Raw genomic sequence first — 18046 nt, 5'->3', positions numbered from 1 at the left:
TAAAAAAGCAGCCTATACTAATCTAGATCATGATCTAGATATATGTATGACAAATTTATTTAGTGGTTTTTGAGTTAACTTCTTATGAATATCTAAACATCCTCACTCAATTTATGTATTAGTTTGAATAGTTGTTATGGCAAAGCAGTACTATAGGTGTAAATGATAATAATTATAGGTATATAATAGCAAGAGATTCAGCAATAATTAATACATGGTTCATGAACTGAGTACTTCGATATATTTGATATTCGATGATGTTTAACAATCCTATAAAAAACAGTATAGATATCAAAAATATTTGCCATACATCATACTAATACAATAAATACAAAAATAATTGTCTGTACGTATGTTACGCTCTCATGACTAAACAGCTGAACTGATTTTGATGAAATTTTCTTAAATAATCTTGAACTTTAATAGATGACATGGACTTTTTAGTATATTGGTCACAAATAAATCTCCAAGCTGACGAAACCGCGTGTATAAGCTAATGCTAAACATTTAGAGAAAAAAACTTACGTCACCTTTAAAAGAAGTGCTTGGGACATAATGTATGAAAAGAGAGAGGATTATTTTGCCTATAGTAAAACTTTAAATCATACATACTGATGTAACATATTTTGTTATGTGTATTTGTACATGTGTTTATGTTTGCGTCCGTTATCACCGCCCTGATACAGTTTAGTGTAAATACTGATAAGGAATAATTGATAACAGATGAATAATATTATAATAAAATGTTAATATCACGTCAATAAAAAGCTATAAATCAATATGAACGTTTCAAACTGCGTATCAAAGCGACGTCCCGAGGAAAATTTCTTTGAACTTGCCATGTTATAAACAAAAAGATCTTTGCTAAGGGCTTCTCATTCGAATACCTACCAAATGTGTATGAGTTTAAACACGTATTCGCTTGCGTCATATTTTTGCGTAATCATGATTATTTATATTTTTTCAATGTATAGTCATGGCTAGCAACCAACATGTGTATTTTTTCATGACGTCACCCAATTCATTGTTTAAACTATAACATATTCTACAGGAATGTACTTAACGTTCAAAATCTATCCTCCATTTCCTCAAAATCGGTCAAAAGAAATAAGCCCTACATATTAACACCACGCTTATTGAATACATACGTAGTAGTAAAACGTCCCAGAATTTTGAATTGGCAAACACTGCAATCTTTGACTGCGGTCATCAACCACACATCACAGGCCGTAACCAAGATACCTTCTTACAATCGTTAAGGCTACGAAAAAGCAGAAAAAAATCCATCGCAAGGAAAGTCATTCTCATACATAACATTAGTGTAAACGATTTTAGAAAGGCATCTTTTTCTACAGCCTAAATTTTTTATCTTTTATAATCACACACCTCGCGTATATCCACGAAGGGGTAGACAGAGGTCCTAATTTGCACCATGTCTGTTCCTTTCTATGATGTAATAGGGGGTGTGCTAATCTAATTTGTTATTTAATAAATTGGACAATATTTTACAAGCCTATGCATATCACCTCACCCCATACAAGATTATAATATTAGATGTTGAAAGCTTTTTTGGTATTATATTTAAGTAATTTGTATCAACTTATTTTTTTTCTTATATAAAAATCTGCAATAATCTCAACTCTTGCGCCAAACACGTAAACCACGTAGTGTTGTTCCGTTTCGGAATCGATTTTTTAATGTTTTATGTAATATAATGATGTATGCAGTATTATTTATAAAATATACGTTTGTTTACCATCACGGTGAGCCGTGTGTGCTGCCAATCGATTTTCATGTTTATAATAATCGACGAAAGCGATACAAATAGGGTTGTGGGGTGCGACAAAAAAATACAAAAAAACAGAAGGTGTGTTATTATAATTATTGTAGTCTCATAGCTCGTGGGTTTAAATGGTGAACTGATGGTGTTATTGTATCAAAAATGAGAAATTAAATTCTTTAATTAACTTCATTGCTAAATATTGTGTTTAAAACGTGGGTAATTTTAATGATCGGAGATGTCAATGTGTTACTTTTAGAGAATCTATCTCAAGTAGATTTTATAGCTTTGAAATTATTTTGAACCCTTAAACCTCAAACCTTAATTGAGTTCAATATACTTGTAAACTTTAAGTGTGAATTCTAAATATCGAAGTCGAGATCATCCTAGTATTCCATTCATACTATGACTGGCTTAAGCAAATCTAATTTTAGCCTACTCTAATGTAATGACATGGAAATCTTCTATTACGTTTCTATCGGTCAAATCTAATTTAAAAAAGATTTTACGTCCGAATGTCAGCCTGACAACTGCCTCTGGCAAATTCAATGCCAAGTTTTTGTCATAAAAAAAAACGCATAAGGGTTTATCATTCAAAAGCTTCTTAAAAAATATATTTAATTTCCCGATGTGCCAACCCTACGTATAATCGATACCGAGCACCTTTGTTTAGAAACGGCATGTTCTCGCTCGCTTCGAGTTTACTTTATTCAAAATGTTTTTATAAACATTGTTATGTAGTGTTTTCTTATTGGTAGATAAAAATTGTTTATTAAAATCCGCCGTGAGTGCGGCCCACCCGTGCGTTCATCTTGAATATCAACAAGGACAAGATTTGCAATATTCTTTAGGAAATAGACTTGTAATGACAACATTTGAAATATACGCCTTTTGGAAATCGACTCGTAATATTTTTATGTATTTGAAAAATAGGCCCAACTCGCCTTATGGTGAGTGACACGAGTAGGACTGCCCATTAACTAGCACACACTATCCAGAACTATGGATTACCTTGCTTTGTATAATACTGCTACGTGGCATGGTTCTTTGCGGGTTTAACACCACTCTAAGATCCCGGGTCAGGTATTCAGTTTTTGCTCAGTATTAATCCAGAGTCTGTAATTTTTGCCCGAGGTTATAAACTTGCTATTACATCATGGAACGCAACAGACGAAAAGTGGGTACCCTGGTTGAACCTCTACTTACTCCTGCGGGGACAAAGGCGTGAAGAGTATGTAACACTGCACACGTCACCTAAATTGAAGCTTTTAAATCGAAGGACTAAACAGAAGAGCAAGTTAGTAGTTCATTCATATTTTAACCGACTTCAAAAAAAGGAGGAGATTCTCAATTGAACTGTTCTTTATTTTTATCTTTGTACCTCAGAACTTTTGACTGGGTGAACCGACTTTGATGTTACTTTTTTATTTTCAATCTTGTTAATTTGGATAATTATTTATTTATTTATTAAAGGACGTCTAACGAAGAATACACAGCATAATAAATACAATGTCGTAGCATTTGAACAATTAGCAATGTGACGTGCCTCTTCAATTATACATCTTAATATTAATATTTATGACTACCGAACGCTCTTTAGTTCCGTAAATATGATACGTTAATGCTCTATATAGAAGACTCGCTAATTATTTTCCTTCGAAGCCTGTATTCTATAACAGTTTAGAATCCACGTGGAATCGTAATGCTTAAATACAAATATGTTTTAAGAGTATCATATGATCAAATTAATTAATCCACGAAGCATTTTTAATTAATAGTTCTAGAGTTTGTAAAATATACAGAACTAAATCAACGGTTTCTTCATTAACTTACATGTAAATATTAAAACATTTTTACAACAAAATATTTTTTATATCCGCCCAGATAGCGACCACCGTACACAAGGTGGTAAAACCCGCCATAGTGGCCCACAAAAATGTGCCCCGTTCCGGGATCAGCCTGAGTATATTCGGTTCCAAGAGGCCGGCATATTTGTGTCTACTGCCAAGGGGTAATCATCTCTCATCAGTCGACATTCCATTGAACCCCACTCCACTTACCATCAGAGGCAGTGGTCACTATGCCGCGCCTCTACAAAAAAAAATAAACTTTCGGATTACATCGCATACACTTTCGCATATAAATTCCACTGCAAATCCTTAGCGATTTATTGATTTCTTGTACAAAAATCCCGTGGAATCCGTTTGATACAGAATTACTGTCCACGAGGGAGTGTTAAAATATGTTTTTCTACGAAGAATCGCTTAGTCATTACGTTTTGGTTACATGAATACCTTTGCCTTTAAAAATATCAATATTGATTATCCACTTCAAAATAGGGGCGGAATTTAATATAATAGATGTTTATATAATTATAAGAAGATACGTTTTGGAAAAAGATCGTCAAAGCATTTTTATATTTTGTCTTAGCAAAAATAACATTAAGTAATATAAATAGCTGAATGAATGAACTTCAAATGGCATACGAGTATACACTTTTGTGTTCACACGAAAAATTGTTTTTAACATAAATAAAATTAGGGGTATTTACTTTCCTTCACATGAAGAAAAAAAAACAATTAAATATAACGTGTATAGGTGATTTGAAATTTTGAATTTATTCAGCTATTTCTGTGACTGACTTTACATTACTATGAAAACACTCACATTGTATTGTCTCAGGATGGCGAGAGCACTGGAATACCAAACGATACTTTGTAATTCAAGGTGTTGAATGGTGTTTCTACTGTTTATGGGCGGTCGTATCGCTAACCATCTGGCGAACGGCAAGCTCGTCTAGTCAACAAAATAAAAAAAAAAAAACGTTTCTCGGCAACAAGTAAACAGCGTCTACGCGGTGCCAAAGGGTCTCACATAAATAAGTTTATTTTCGCAGTATATCAGAATACAATGTTTATTCATGGACTTGTATATTAACATATTTGTAAAGGGCCGAAATTCAAGTTTCTTTACACGCGTTATACAGATCAATAGATCCTCGATGATTCAATTAGCGAATTAAGAGACTTGGCTACTTTAAATAAATAAATATACATCAACATGGCAACGCTGTAGGTCTGACAGAGTACGTGATGATCTGACAGAGTTCATCTATTTCTGTCACCAAGCAAAGCCCAAATTCTAGTATAGTCAAAAAGATCAGAACAAATACGGCCCTAGCCTGATTTAACCCAACACCTGTCATTTCAAGGCGGACTTCTGTAAGATAGGAACACTTCAATCAAGCATTCGTTCTATAGACGAGTAACACAACACCTCTACTTTCCCTCCAAGGCAATCCACACCGAATGCACAAGAAGGCACGGGGAGACATTTGACGCGTCCCTAGGCACACATTTAATGTGTATACCTCATGATTGCCAATTCACTTTGAGGTCTATGCGGGTTCGCAAACATTTCCCGGCCTCTCTTCCTTCTCCGCTCCTCCCAACCCAAGAGGGCTCCTTCTTCTTTGCCCACATTTTCTACCCGATATCTAGGGTACCCTTCCTACTTTCTTCCATAGCCCTGCAGTAGCTAAGAATGGGAATTCCAGTATCCTATTCGCAGGTTTCCCCCAGGGTTGATTGCGGGGTCCGAAACAAAAAAAAAACACGTCTCTATCACTTTCAAAAGAGGTCATATCCTCTACTGCATTTAAAAACATCATAACTTACGTATATAAGAATTATCAGTACGAATATCGAAGGTACGTGGAGTTAGGCCGTACTTGTTGTGGTGTTGTGGTTTGTACTACATCACAACATTACTCTAAGATCACAGGTCACTGTTGGACCAGCCATTTTTAATTTTTATTATTATTTGTAATTAAGGTTCATGATGTTTGTTAATGTTGCGGCTGTGACTAGTGAATCGCTTTTCATTCTTTCTTTCTTTCACTTCAGCGTGGTGGGTAAGACCTTAACCTTCTCAGTAATACAAGCCCGTGCCCACCAGTGGGACGATATATACAGAGCTATTATTAATATTGAATCACCTGCCGTATAGTTCTCAAGGACGTATTTCAAGACATTAATTTACTTCCCATTGTTAATTCTAGTTTTGATGGTGTGGTTGACATTCAGTTATCGGTTATTATATATTATACCTGTTTATTTATATGTACCAGAGCCTCTATCCACATAGTATTTTAAATATTTATGCTATTCTGCAAAATAAAATGTATCTAACTATTTCTCAATAATCTCCATTGTTGTCTTAGGACGAATTTTTGCAAAGAAAAATGCATTCGTATTTTTTTTTATAGTAGATGTTATCTTGGTCTTCTTTGTGAATTATCGCTTGCTTTAACGGTGAAGGAAAACATCGTGAGGAAACCTGCATACCCAAGAAATGTTCTATAAGAATTTTCGAGGGTGTGTGAAGTCTACCAATCTGCACTAGGTCAGCATGGTGGACTAAGGCCTAATCCCTCTCAGTAGTAGAGGAGGCCGGTGATCAACAGTGGGACAGTATATAATACAGGGCTGATATTATATATATTATATTATTATATCTTGGTCGTTCAGCTAGGACGGTTATATTTAATATCAAAGTTATATCAAACCAGATATATATGATTATACATACCTTGATCTGACTTTAAGTATATGGTTGTTATTAAAAATAATCGTGATACTACAGCTTTTTGAAATTTTTCTTGTTAGTATTATAGATTATTTACAGAATTTCCTAGTTTGATTATTTTATAACAAGTTTGAAGTATAATTTTATTAACCGGCTTTTTGTAAATTCAAAAACTTTAATATATTGCTAAAAGATAAATAAAAAACAGATTACGACACGTTCTACTGCCTTTTTGTTGCCACTTTTCATTACGAACACAATCCCGGGGCTATACCGGGATCCCGGAATTAACTGAAATATCAAGATCCCGGGATTATAAAAATGGATCGAATCCTCTAATTTTGACTTATCAAACTGGGCAGCAAATTGCAAGCAATTACAATTGCAATTGCAGCAAGCTTGTGATGTGATATAATAAATACACAGGCCTTTATTCCAAAAGAGGTAGGCAGTGGTGCATAAAGCCACCCATTTGTCGTTCCGTCCCATGATATGATTGGGGAGCCTATCGCCACATCATAAATACCAGATTCCGGGCTAATACTGAACAGAAAAACCAAACATCACTTTGGTCGAACTAGGATTTGAGCCCTGGACTTCAGTCATGTGCTTACGCAACTACGCAGCTAATCAGATTTTTTATAACAATATAAATTCCTTAATAAGTCATCACTAAAAAGGTCAAACCTTATCGATTTCATGTTACATTACCCAGATCTATCATATTAACATATTGATAATGAAAGTTAGTATAAAAAAAAAATTGCCAAACAGGTTGTTACACGAGTCATCGGCCTTTACACGTGGTCCGTTGTTTATTAATTTTAATTCATAACCAAACAAGTTATACTCGTATAAAGACGTTTTCCGCATCAAATGTTTCCGCATTAAACACGAGTAGTGCATCGACTTTGAGTTACACGAGCCGCGACGGATTTGGGCGTGGGGCTCATGACCCCCACACGAAATATAGATGCTAGAATGAAATGATTTATTTGTTGTAAAATGTTAAATATCATTTGGTCTGTCAATATTAACTCTACCATCAGTTCGGAAAGTTCCCACCAGAGAAGAACGGGCAAGAAACTCTGGTGTTGCTCTTTTCAATCAACGGTAAAGACTACAGTACAGACTAATCGTATTTTTTCCCCTCTCTTTATAATTAAAGAGAGGGGAAAAAATACGATTGGTCTTTTATTGTTTAGAGCAGTTCATTTATATGCTCGTAAAAAATAATAAATTAATTTAAATTTTCATATAACTGCAGGCATTCCTCTCAGGAATCATGATTTTTTATGATTTTTTATGGTTTGGTTCAAGTATATGTCGAAGTATTAACTCAATGTCACCTTTGATACTAGAACATTGGTAAAGGATGACATTGTTCAAAAGGTAACCCGAAGCTAAAAATACCTCAGTTTACATGTCGTGACCAATTTAACAGAAAACAAAAACAAACGTAAATAACCAAAAAGGGAATCCGGTAGGAATCAGGTTGTATAGACGCTTTGCCACTGTAATATACCTAGTCTTGCCATAAATATTGTAATAAAGAAAAAAGAAAATTGTTAACTGCAAATAACATTTATTACTTTTACAGTGTGTCAGTTTAATACATAAATATAAAACAATTAAAAATATAAAAAGCTTATTCGAAGTGGTCTCCATTGGCTGCAATACAGTCCTTTAAACGATGAGGCCAGTTATCAATAGAAGCACGCACTCTTTCCATGGGAAAATTCTTCACTGCCAATCGTATAGATTGTTTTAGGGACTCCAAATTATCATGGCGTTTAGAGCAAGCTGTACTCTCTAAAACTGACCACAAATCATAATCCAGCGGATTAAGATCGGGACTAGACGACGGCCAGTCTTCAGCTCTGATGAAGTCCGAAACGTTCGATTCCAACCAAGACTGCGTGGACCGAGCTTTATGACCCGGCGCCGAGTCTTGCTGGAAGGACCATACTTGGTTATTGAACATGGTGATGTTAAGGGGCTTAACTACCTTCTCAAGAATGGTATCTTGATACACTTGTGCCGATGTTTTGATACCTTTTTCACAAAAATATGGCTCAGTCACTCCTTCATAGCTAACACCCCACCAAACCATCACTGAAGTCGGATAATGTCCACGTTGCACTCTGTCGACTAATTGGGAAGCTTCCTTAGAGCTTTGAGCATAAATACGGTCATTTTGTTTGTTAAAATGTTGCTCAATTGTAAAAATTTTCTCATCCGTAAACAAAATTTTTCTGTGACCTCCCTTTGCGTACCGCTTCAGTAGTTGTTTCGATTTTACCACCCTATTCTTCTTTAAATTATCAGTTAAGAAATGGCCAGTGCGTCTCTTATAGGCTGCAAGTCCTAAGTCATCTTTTAAAATACGCGACATGGTTCTAGGTGCTATCTTCATTTCCCGAGATAAAATCTTTTGCTTTCGGACAGGATTTCTTCGAATTCTTTCCCTTACTGCTTTGACCACCTTTTTCGTACGAACACTACGTGGACGGCCAGATCTTTTTCTGTCACAAACAGAGGAGGTCTCATTGTACCTATTAATAGCCCGGTACACAAACATTTTACTAATACCAAGTGTATGGAGAGTTTTAAAAATTGCATTTGGCTCCATACCTACTTTGTGTAATGCTATCACAGCGATTCGGTTCTCTTTATCACCCCACACCATTTTAATATCGCAAAATATTTTACAATGTATTGGCGCCAAAATGAGAAAACACAATGAACAATCGTATAAAAATGACAGATTCGAAATTCAAATGTAATATTTTTTTATAATTAAGTGTAACAGTATTTATGGCCAGACTAAGTAATTAAACTATTTTGCGGATTCTACAGCGATTTGTGTTATGATTTTCTCTCGACGTTTCGAAAGCTTTGTAGCCTTGTTACAGGGCGGACTGATAGTCATCCGAAAAGTCAGTTACAATATCTACATATTATTCGAAACGTGGGAAGAAAATTATAATACAAAAACCGCGATAAAATCCGCTAAATAGTTTTATTTTAATGTCTAACATTTGCATAAGAAATCATTATGTCATCTTAGAATTCAGAACTGGTTTCAGAACTAAACTTAAGCAATGACATTATGTACGACCCTAGAACTGAATTTAGTCGATTAGTATTTCTTTTCCATTATAATTAATAAGTTTTTGAGGTTATATAATTACATTTATATTATTTTTCATCAGCTTTTACTGGCGGTCCCGCCCGCGTTGGTGTCTTTCAAGGTTAACATTTTCCTGAGATAAAAATCCCGCTATATATTTCCTCGGGATAGAATGTAGTCTCTATCTTTTCCAGCGTCTCAAATTATTGAATACATCGTTATTAGTTTTATAATATATATTTTTAGAACTTTTTTAAGAGAATAATGCCGTCATACACATTTATGGAACTTTAACCGTCTACGCAGCGCACGCAACGAAAGCTCTTAAAAGGAATAAATTTTCCCATTTTTTGCAATATTTTTCATTAATCCTCCGCTCCTATTGGTGACAACATGATGTTATATAGCCTATGGTCTTAAACAAAAAATAAAATAAAATACTTTATTCATCACGTAGGCGAACATAGTTGCACTTATGATAAGTCAAGGTACATGAGAATATTTAATTATTACTTAAATAAATTAGATATCTTCCGCGATAAATGGGCTATCCAACACGAAAAGATTTTTTCAATTCGAACCAGTAGTTCCTGAGATTAGCGCGTTCAAACAAACAAACTTTTCAGGTTAATATAATTACATAAATAATAGGTCATTCAGCCACGGCCTAACACCGTATTTTTGAAAACACATTAACCAAACAGGATTTATTACCAGTAAACTGTTATTATGGAAATTATTATTCACAAGTCATATAACGTGTCCGTTGCAAGGTTGCGTTGAACTTAATTAGAAGCTCGCGAGGTTACACGTGAGACGATTCGCGAGCTTTAAGCTCCGACCTTAGCGGGGTTAGGAAAGATATTCTAATGTTTTGATGTTTGTTACAATGCAAGGACAGATATGTGGGTATTTGATGATAAAACCCTGATTATTGGAGCTACTTTAATCCCGGAAAAGTGCATTGAAAAATAATAGATAGTTAAATAATAATGATATAAGTTTAATGTTACAAATCAAAATTGAACTAGTTTTCGGATTTGGTCCCGGTTTTTTATATTTTAATTTTCCTTCCTTTCGAACGTTTTTTTCCTTTCTTACCTACTTCAGTCCGCCCCGTGACTGTAAAGGCTCCAGTCTTCGAAACGTAGGAAGAAAAATAAAATGCAAAATCTGCGATAAAATCCGGAAACCAATTAAATAATGTTAATAAATGTTAGGTATAGTCTATGGCGTGTGATTATGGCCTGTGACAGCGGCAGCCATTGAATTGCAGTGACGAGCTGAGAGTGTCGATTGACGAGAGATATCCCTCGTCAGTCGACAAATGTATACCTATTTGATACCGGATATAAACAGGCTAATCCCGGAACGCGATATACGTGTGTCACTGTGGCGGGATTCAAACCTTGAGTACGATGGCCGCTATTCGGATGTAACAAGTATCCTACTTAACCTTAATTAGTAAAGGAAACCTATTCTCAGCAATGGGACATAATGTTAGATGGCTGATTATGAAATATTTTAATGTTTCATGCTACCCGTCATATAAATGTACAAGCCGACCAAATACAAAAGTCACACTCTAATCTAGGCTCCCAAATAAGGTGTACTACTAATGATATCTACATAAGCTATTTAAGATATTATACTGTCAAACAAAATCAACTTATAACTTGTGGAAGGGTCCCTAAACATGACCAAATATTCCATAATTAATTTCCCATGGAAAATCTCAACTTCTTGTTGTCTCTATAGCAAGATAGATGGCGCTATATACAGTTAAGAATACTCTTTATTTTCGTATTAAAATTGAAGGACGAAAACTTACTCGTTTTTCGCCTAATGGTCACCACAAATGAACCTCATAAAGAAAACTAACACTACTCAAAAATTTGAACTATGAAGTTTTATGCAGCAATTAAATTTGCTTCAATGTCCTTCAAACCAGTATAGAACAATATATAATTGTACAATTTTGGGCATAAAATATATTGACGTCAGAGTTACGTTTGGATTTTCTAAGAAATTGAAATAAAATAAGTTTTATTAGCTTAAAATGACATACAATTATAAGAAGATAAGAGTATTTGAGGAATTCTATAAGATCACAAGGGCTACGCGCTACTCGTATGTCGACCTTGATTTGCAAAACAAATGGAAATTACGGTTACCAGTGAAAAAATGGTTATGTCGGACTCGGAAGTCTCTCGAACTATTTGTAAGTCACGTGACTTCTGATTTGAGACTCTGACTGACCTATATAAAGGATACCCAAATAAACCCTGCGCTTGCCTCCTTAAAAATATGTGGAATTATACCGGAGACTACAGAATAAATCCGAATTTGTCCCTTCACAATCCGCTACGTACAAATGAGTGTTCAACTTCCGATAGGCAACGGCTTGGCTGTGCCTTTAGCTTTGCAAATTCTATGGGCGGATGCTGCTTACCAACAGGCGTATCGCTTACTCGTTTGTCTCTAAACCAATAAAAAAAAACATACTACCTGCTGCAGGCCATCTTTTGAAGACATCACATCACCCCAAATAATTTAAGTTGCACGATAATTCATAACAAGTGTATTGAATCCACGTTACCATATGAAAAACAACTTATCCCTGTGTTGGGGTCACAATAGACCTTCCACCTGACCCAGACTCGCACACGAGAGACCTAGAACTCGATATGTACTACATTTAAATTACTATTTCAACAGTTAATAACAGCTTAGTAAAACCTTGAATTATCAAACTTTACTCATGCACGATTATTATTAATTTGTTTTGTGCTATTTTATATCCTTAAGTAACAATAAGTCTAAGCTATCTCCACTTCCTAAATACTTCTGGTATCCAAGGTTTGTTTGCTAAATGAGGAGTATTTTTAATATGTTTTTGACATTTATAGAATACAGATTACTGATAAGAATATTTTTAGACGAAAATACGGCTAAAATTATTAGCATAAATTTTGACGCTAGCCCAAACAAAACAGCGCGATAACATTATTTTTAGAAGCTATTAGAAATTTATAATACATATTATAGAAAAAATATTAAATGTCATATTTCTTCAGTGTTTACTTTGGTTATTTTTTTTTTAAAGAAGTTATCCCTAAATCTTTGCATATAACCGTAACTCGTGCGCCGTATATATAACGAATACTCGAGGCCAAACGGTTCCAATCAAACGCTTGGGAATTGCTTGGGCCTTAAGTAATTTAAGTATTTTTGGTGTTACTACAAGACATGTTTGATCTAAATACTAATTCAGATTAAGCTCATTATGTTACTGGACATAAGCTAGTTTCAATGATTTTATTATAGAAATATGTATTTACTAATGTATTATCAAAACATAAAAATCCTTTATTCATTTTAGAAAAATAGTCTAAATTTTAGCAACAAAATTTACATAAAGTTACTTATGTTTACGTGAATGTTAGACATTGAAATAAAGCATTTTTTGGATTTTATCGCGTTCCCCCATGACCATCAAGGCTGGAAACTCTTCGATACGAAGAAAATTATAATATAAGAAACACGATAATATCTGGAAAAAAGTTTTTTTTATTCCTTTGTATTTTAGAGGCTTTTGGTGACATTTCCAACATGCCAGCCCCATCATACCTTAAACATTATCATCCTGTCCTAAATCACTACATAGTATAAAACAAAGTCGCTTTCTCTGTCCCTATGTGTGCTTAAATCTTTAAAACTACGCAACGGATTTTGATGCGGTTTTTTTTAATAGATAGAGTGATTCAAAAGGAAGGTTTTGTATGTATAATAACATGCATTAAATATTGGAGAAATATTGCACCCGTGCGAAGCCGGGGCGGGTCGCTAGTTACTAATAATATTATAAATAAGTATAGCGGCTTCAGATAGGGGTTAACGATAATATCCGGAAAATAGTTTTATTCCAATAAGTAAATTTGCATTTGGCCTTGATCCTCAGTAAAAATGACGTAGGCCGACACATTCCATTTAAAGACTTATTTTAGAAACTAATTTTGATCTCTAAAGACATACTTCCGGTCCTGATCATAGCTGGTGCGAGAGATAATGTCATGGAAAAGTGACATTTACTATGATCAAGATTATCAGGTCGCTCGAAAATCTCCCCAGCCCACAAAATAAGTATAAGATCTTATCTTAATTACTAATATATCTACTACTAATATATTCACAAGTTATGGAAGAGGTTGGTATACTGTTTAAGGCAGCACTCTAATTTTATAGAGCGCTGGCCGGTTAGAAATCAAATTCAAGTATTTAAAATAATTTGTCAATTAGAATCGAAAAATTGTTTTTATATTGGTATTTTGATTGATTATATTTTCTGCAATTATGTACCCTATATTTAATATGGGAAATATCTCCACACAGACCAAAAAATTAATATATTTAGCTATTTATATAAAACTACTTCGGTGGCGTATTTTTTTGCGCCGTGTTACGAGTTACTGGCTTTTTGTGCTTTATTAGCGTGGAGTCTGGAATACATCTCCGATATGGCGATAGGCTCGCTTCCTATCACATCATGGGACAGAACGCACAGACCAAACATGGATTCAATGGTTGCACCACTGTCTACCCCATCAGGAATACAGGCGTAATGTGTATTTTCTTTATTTCATAACTATATTCGAATAATAAAAGTAGGTATTATAGTATATGTAGGATTAAACTTTTGACATACAGCAAAGTGAACCAACACCTGCTGGTAAGTGAAGTGAGGTGTAAGTAGTCCACTAACGCTTTATCCCTAGTCGTAACAATTATGACGGCCTGTTTATTCAGATCTTTTAATTTTACCAAATACAATAGCAATAATAGAATATATTTGTTATCATCGGCTTTACTAATTATTGTGTACGCAATATTTTAACTATTTTGTATAAAATATAACAATAAATTATAAATAACGTCATGGAGTAATGTGAAGTAAGTTTAGCGGTTTAGTGAATGTGTCTTTCCGGGATCGGCCCGAGTATATCCGGTTTCATACAGGCCAGCATAATTGTGTCGACTGGCGAGAGGTAATCATGCGCCGTCAATCGACACTACTAGACGCCTATCCGCTTAATAGGGCCAGGGTATTGAAATAATATAATATCTAACGTTTAATCCGTTCAAGGTTGAATTTTCAAAAATGCCTTTGAATCGATGAATGAAGTTGAAAAATTTCCTGCTTTTATAACCTCCGTGTAGCCTTCGATGTTTGTTAGTAAGTTAGGATATTCAGTATGATGAAACGAGGTGATAGAATTCAACTCGACCATAAATAACAAAATTTTATCTAAATTATTATTAGAATAATTACAGTGGCTTTTTTTTAAAGATATATTAGTACATCATTTATTTAAGGCGATAAATGGACCTTGAGGTATCGCCTTAATAAACTACGTATTTTTTTATAAGCGCGGCAATGTGACCCCAGTGCGCCTGATGGTAAGCGGAGTGGGGTCCAGCTAGAGTCGACTGACGATAGATGGTTATCCCTCATCAGTCGACACAATTATGCCGGCCTGTGTGTCCAGTTATTTTATCTTTTATCTATTACAGATACAAATTTCGTTTCGTTCCCTTGTATTTACCCTGTTCTATAAAACTGAGAATTTATTAATTTTAATGGTAATTTAAATCACCGACAAGTTTGTCAAGGAAAATCGGGACAGAACGGACCCTTAAATATTTAGTTATTTCACCCCTTCAAATACTTAGTAAGAACATAAGATTTTCTTAAAGCAACTACAAAGTCTGGAAAATTCGAGAGAAACTTGACCAATTCAAATGCCCAGTACTAACATAAGATTTTCTTAAAGCAACAAAGTCAGGAAAATTCGGGACAAAACTGACCGCTAAAAAAAACTCACCGCTTCATCTAAGTGGTCACCATCTTCTCCCCTAAGCAGACACATCCAGGTACGCCACTGAGCACTGAGTTTCTCACTTCACTAACTGGCAACCGTCACAATGCGCCGCCACCGTACGAATAAGCACAGATGTTTTGAACACACTGTAACAAAAAAAATAACAATAATAAACTCTTGTCCGTGGTTATGTTTGTGTGCTGTGTTTATGATTGAATATTAGACATGGCACTGGCCTTTAAATTGTAATAAAGAAGACGTATAAAAGAAGTCAGACTAAGCTGTATGGCTGAAAACCTTTGCCTTCTCTTTAAGGAGTAAAACAAACAAAAAAAATGTTTATGAATATAGGTGTTTGAATTGTCAATTATTTTTTCGATATTTAAAAATGGAATGTTGAATGATTGCAAATACGCCTTTGTATCTTGCTAAGAGTTGCTAGTTGCTACTTGTTAAATGAAAGGCGAGGGTTATATGTTGGTATGGAAAAATTGATATGTAAAGAAGCATCATCACCAAGAAATTTGGAGTTCAAATTATTGTATGGCATAGCAGATAATGATGACAATTTTAGTAACTGGTCATCTTTTGCCTTAGCGACATGCACACAATTTATTTAATGAAGTATCAAAATTGAAATTATGATAATTAATTTTTACGGTTATGGTTTAACTACTTTATGGTACCTAATTATTAATTATACTTGCTTATTTCTAATTTCCTTAATTCCTAATTACACGTACTACATTCTTGTAATAACCCTACTTAGATTTTGGACAGTAGAAAGACTATTTATTAAATATAAACCAACAAAAATTATGACCACGGAAAAGCAATAAAATATATCATAAAAGCGATACATACGCAATATTATATATTTAAATATCTTTTATGACCTAAACCCTTTTATAGCCATTAATCAGGAAATTATTTGATATAAAAACTTGTTGCAAAATCAATATTTCTAGGCGGACATCGCCGAAGAGAAAACTAGTTATATTAATTTATGTCTGTGTCAAAACTAGATTTAAATAGATAATATGTATTATTTTTGTGAATTTCGTTTTCATAATTTGGAAAAGATTTATTGAAAATAATGTCTATTTTGATCAAAGTAAGATATTTTGATAACATTTGGATTAAATTGTAGTTTATACATAGGCATTTATTTAAATCATTTTTTAGGTGTTAATAAAGTTTTTTTAATTTAATTAATAATGTATTCGATTAACCAATGAAGGAAATTTTACACTCACTATCTTAGAATTTTGAAATCCTGAATTTCTAGTATTAATAATATTAAAATGTTTTCTGACTTGTTAGTTAAGGATATAAAATTCAAATCTTTTGCTTTATCTAGACTGCCTTGGTGGCGTAGTTATGTCACGGCACGACTGCAGAGCTGAGGTCTCGGGTTCGATCCCCGGGTCGGGCAAAGTGATGTTAGATTTTTCTACTGAGTGTCAGCAGTTTGGAATTAGTCCCAGATGGCGATAGGCTTGCCTCCTATCACATCATGGGACGGAATAAACGTGCCTACCCTTCTTAAAATAAAAGGCGTGGGTATGTGCTATATTTAGACAACTGAAAAATGACTCATTATAATTTGCCTAAGAATTTTTCATCAGCACAAAGAACGATAACATTTGTGATCTTAATCATCACCATGAAGAAATATTTGATTGAGCATGCCTATCTTAAATAAGGTTTGGGAACATAATTTCCACAGCACTTCAGGCGTAGGTAAAGTATAATATTATGTTCATGCTGTGACAGCCTGTAATTAAAACAGCAGCAGCAATTACTTATGGAATTGTTAAAAAAACTGTGTATGATGTATGTTTTGTTGGCTGTTCAAATAAATAAATATCACTCTAACTTCTCCAGTGAGATTCTATGTAGAAGGGTACTATTTTTTTTTTTAAATACAGAACCCTTAATCCACAAGTACAGTCACGCACACATTTCACAACACTTTTACATAAACAAACCTTATTATTTTTTAAATATTGTCATGCCTCTATAGCCTATGACTAATTTTCAAACAGCCAATAAGTAACCGCAACGACCCTGAACCAAGGATTCTAAAATAAGTAATAAGTTCATGGTGATAAAGTGCAAATTCCAATGAAGTTGTTATTGACATATGACATTTTATTGAATTATGTGTCGAGCCACCTGAAGGGTTTGAAACAAAATATTTTTGTTTAAATGTATAGATAAGCAAAATACGTGGATCGTGTTACAACTGGGATATTTGTAAAAGTCCAAAACGATTCCAGCGTTTTAAGACCAAAGTTGGTATTAAATGATCAAAATCCATCATGCATCATCTAACAATTTTATCCTTTTTTATATTTGATAATTGAAAACTTAATTGGGAGCAAAACTGAGTACCAAGGCGAATTTCCGCAGGTTCAAAACCCAAGGACACACAAAAGTAGCTCTGATTTCTTAAGTTATGTGTGTATTCTTTGTGAATTATCGCTTGCTTTAATAGTGAGGGAAAACATCATGAGGAAACCTGCATAGCTGAGAAGTTTTCTATAGGAATTTTGAGGCTGTGTGAAGTCTACCAATCGGCATTAGGCGAGCGTAGTGGACTATGGTCTAATCAGCCGTAGGACAAACTTAAATGTCTTATTTGCAAAATATACACACGTTTCT

The 18046-nt window shown here is 34.2% G+C and overlaps 1 protein-coding gene across 3 annotated transcripts in view; it reads right to left on the bottom strand.

Moving 5' to 3' along the window:
* The window catches only part of LOC115441217 (forkhead box protein P1), a 118534-nt gene that overhangs the window by 59465 nt on the left and 41023 nt on the right, over positions 1–18046 (bottom strand). For 2 of the 3 annotated variants that reach the window (XM_030165906.2, XM_037438634.1), the window contains exon 2: positions 15383–15525. In XM_030165906.2, the coding sequence (XP_030021766.1) occupies positions 15383–15427 (45 nt within the window). In that variant the 5' untranslated portion in view covers positions 15428–15525. Of the gene's footprint in view, positions 1–15365; positions 15526–18046 lie in introns of those variants that run through there. The other variant, XM_037438639.1, reaches the window with a different exon arrangement.

The sequence above is a fragment of the Manduca sexta genome, chromosome 3, assembly GCF_014839805.1.
Source record: "Manduca sexta isolate Smith_Timp_Sample1 chromosome 3, JHU_Msex_v1.0, whole genome shotgun sequence".
In the NCBI taxonomy this organism is placed as follows: domain Eukaryota; kingdom Metazoa; phylum Arthropoda; class Insecta; order Lepidoptera; family Sphingidae; genus Manduca; species Manduca sexta.
This window is presented reverse-complemented; position numbering and strand designations above follow the sequence as displayed.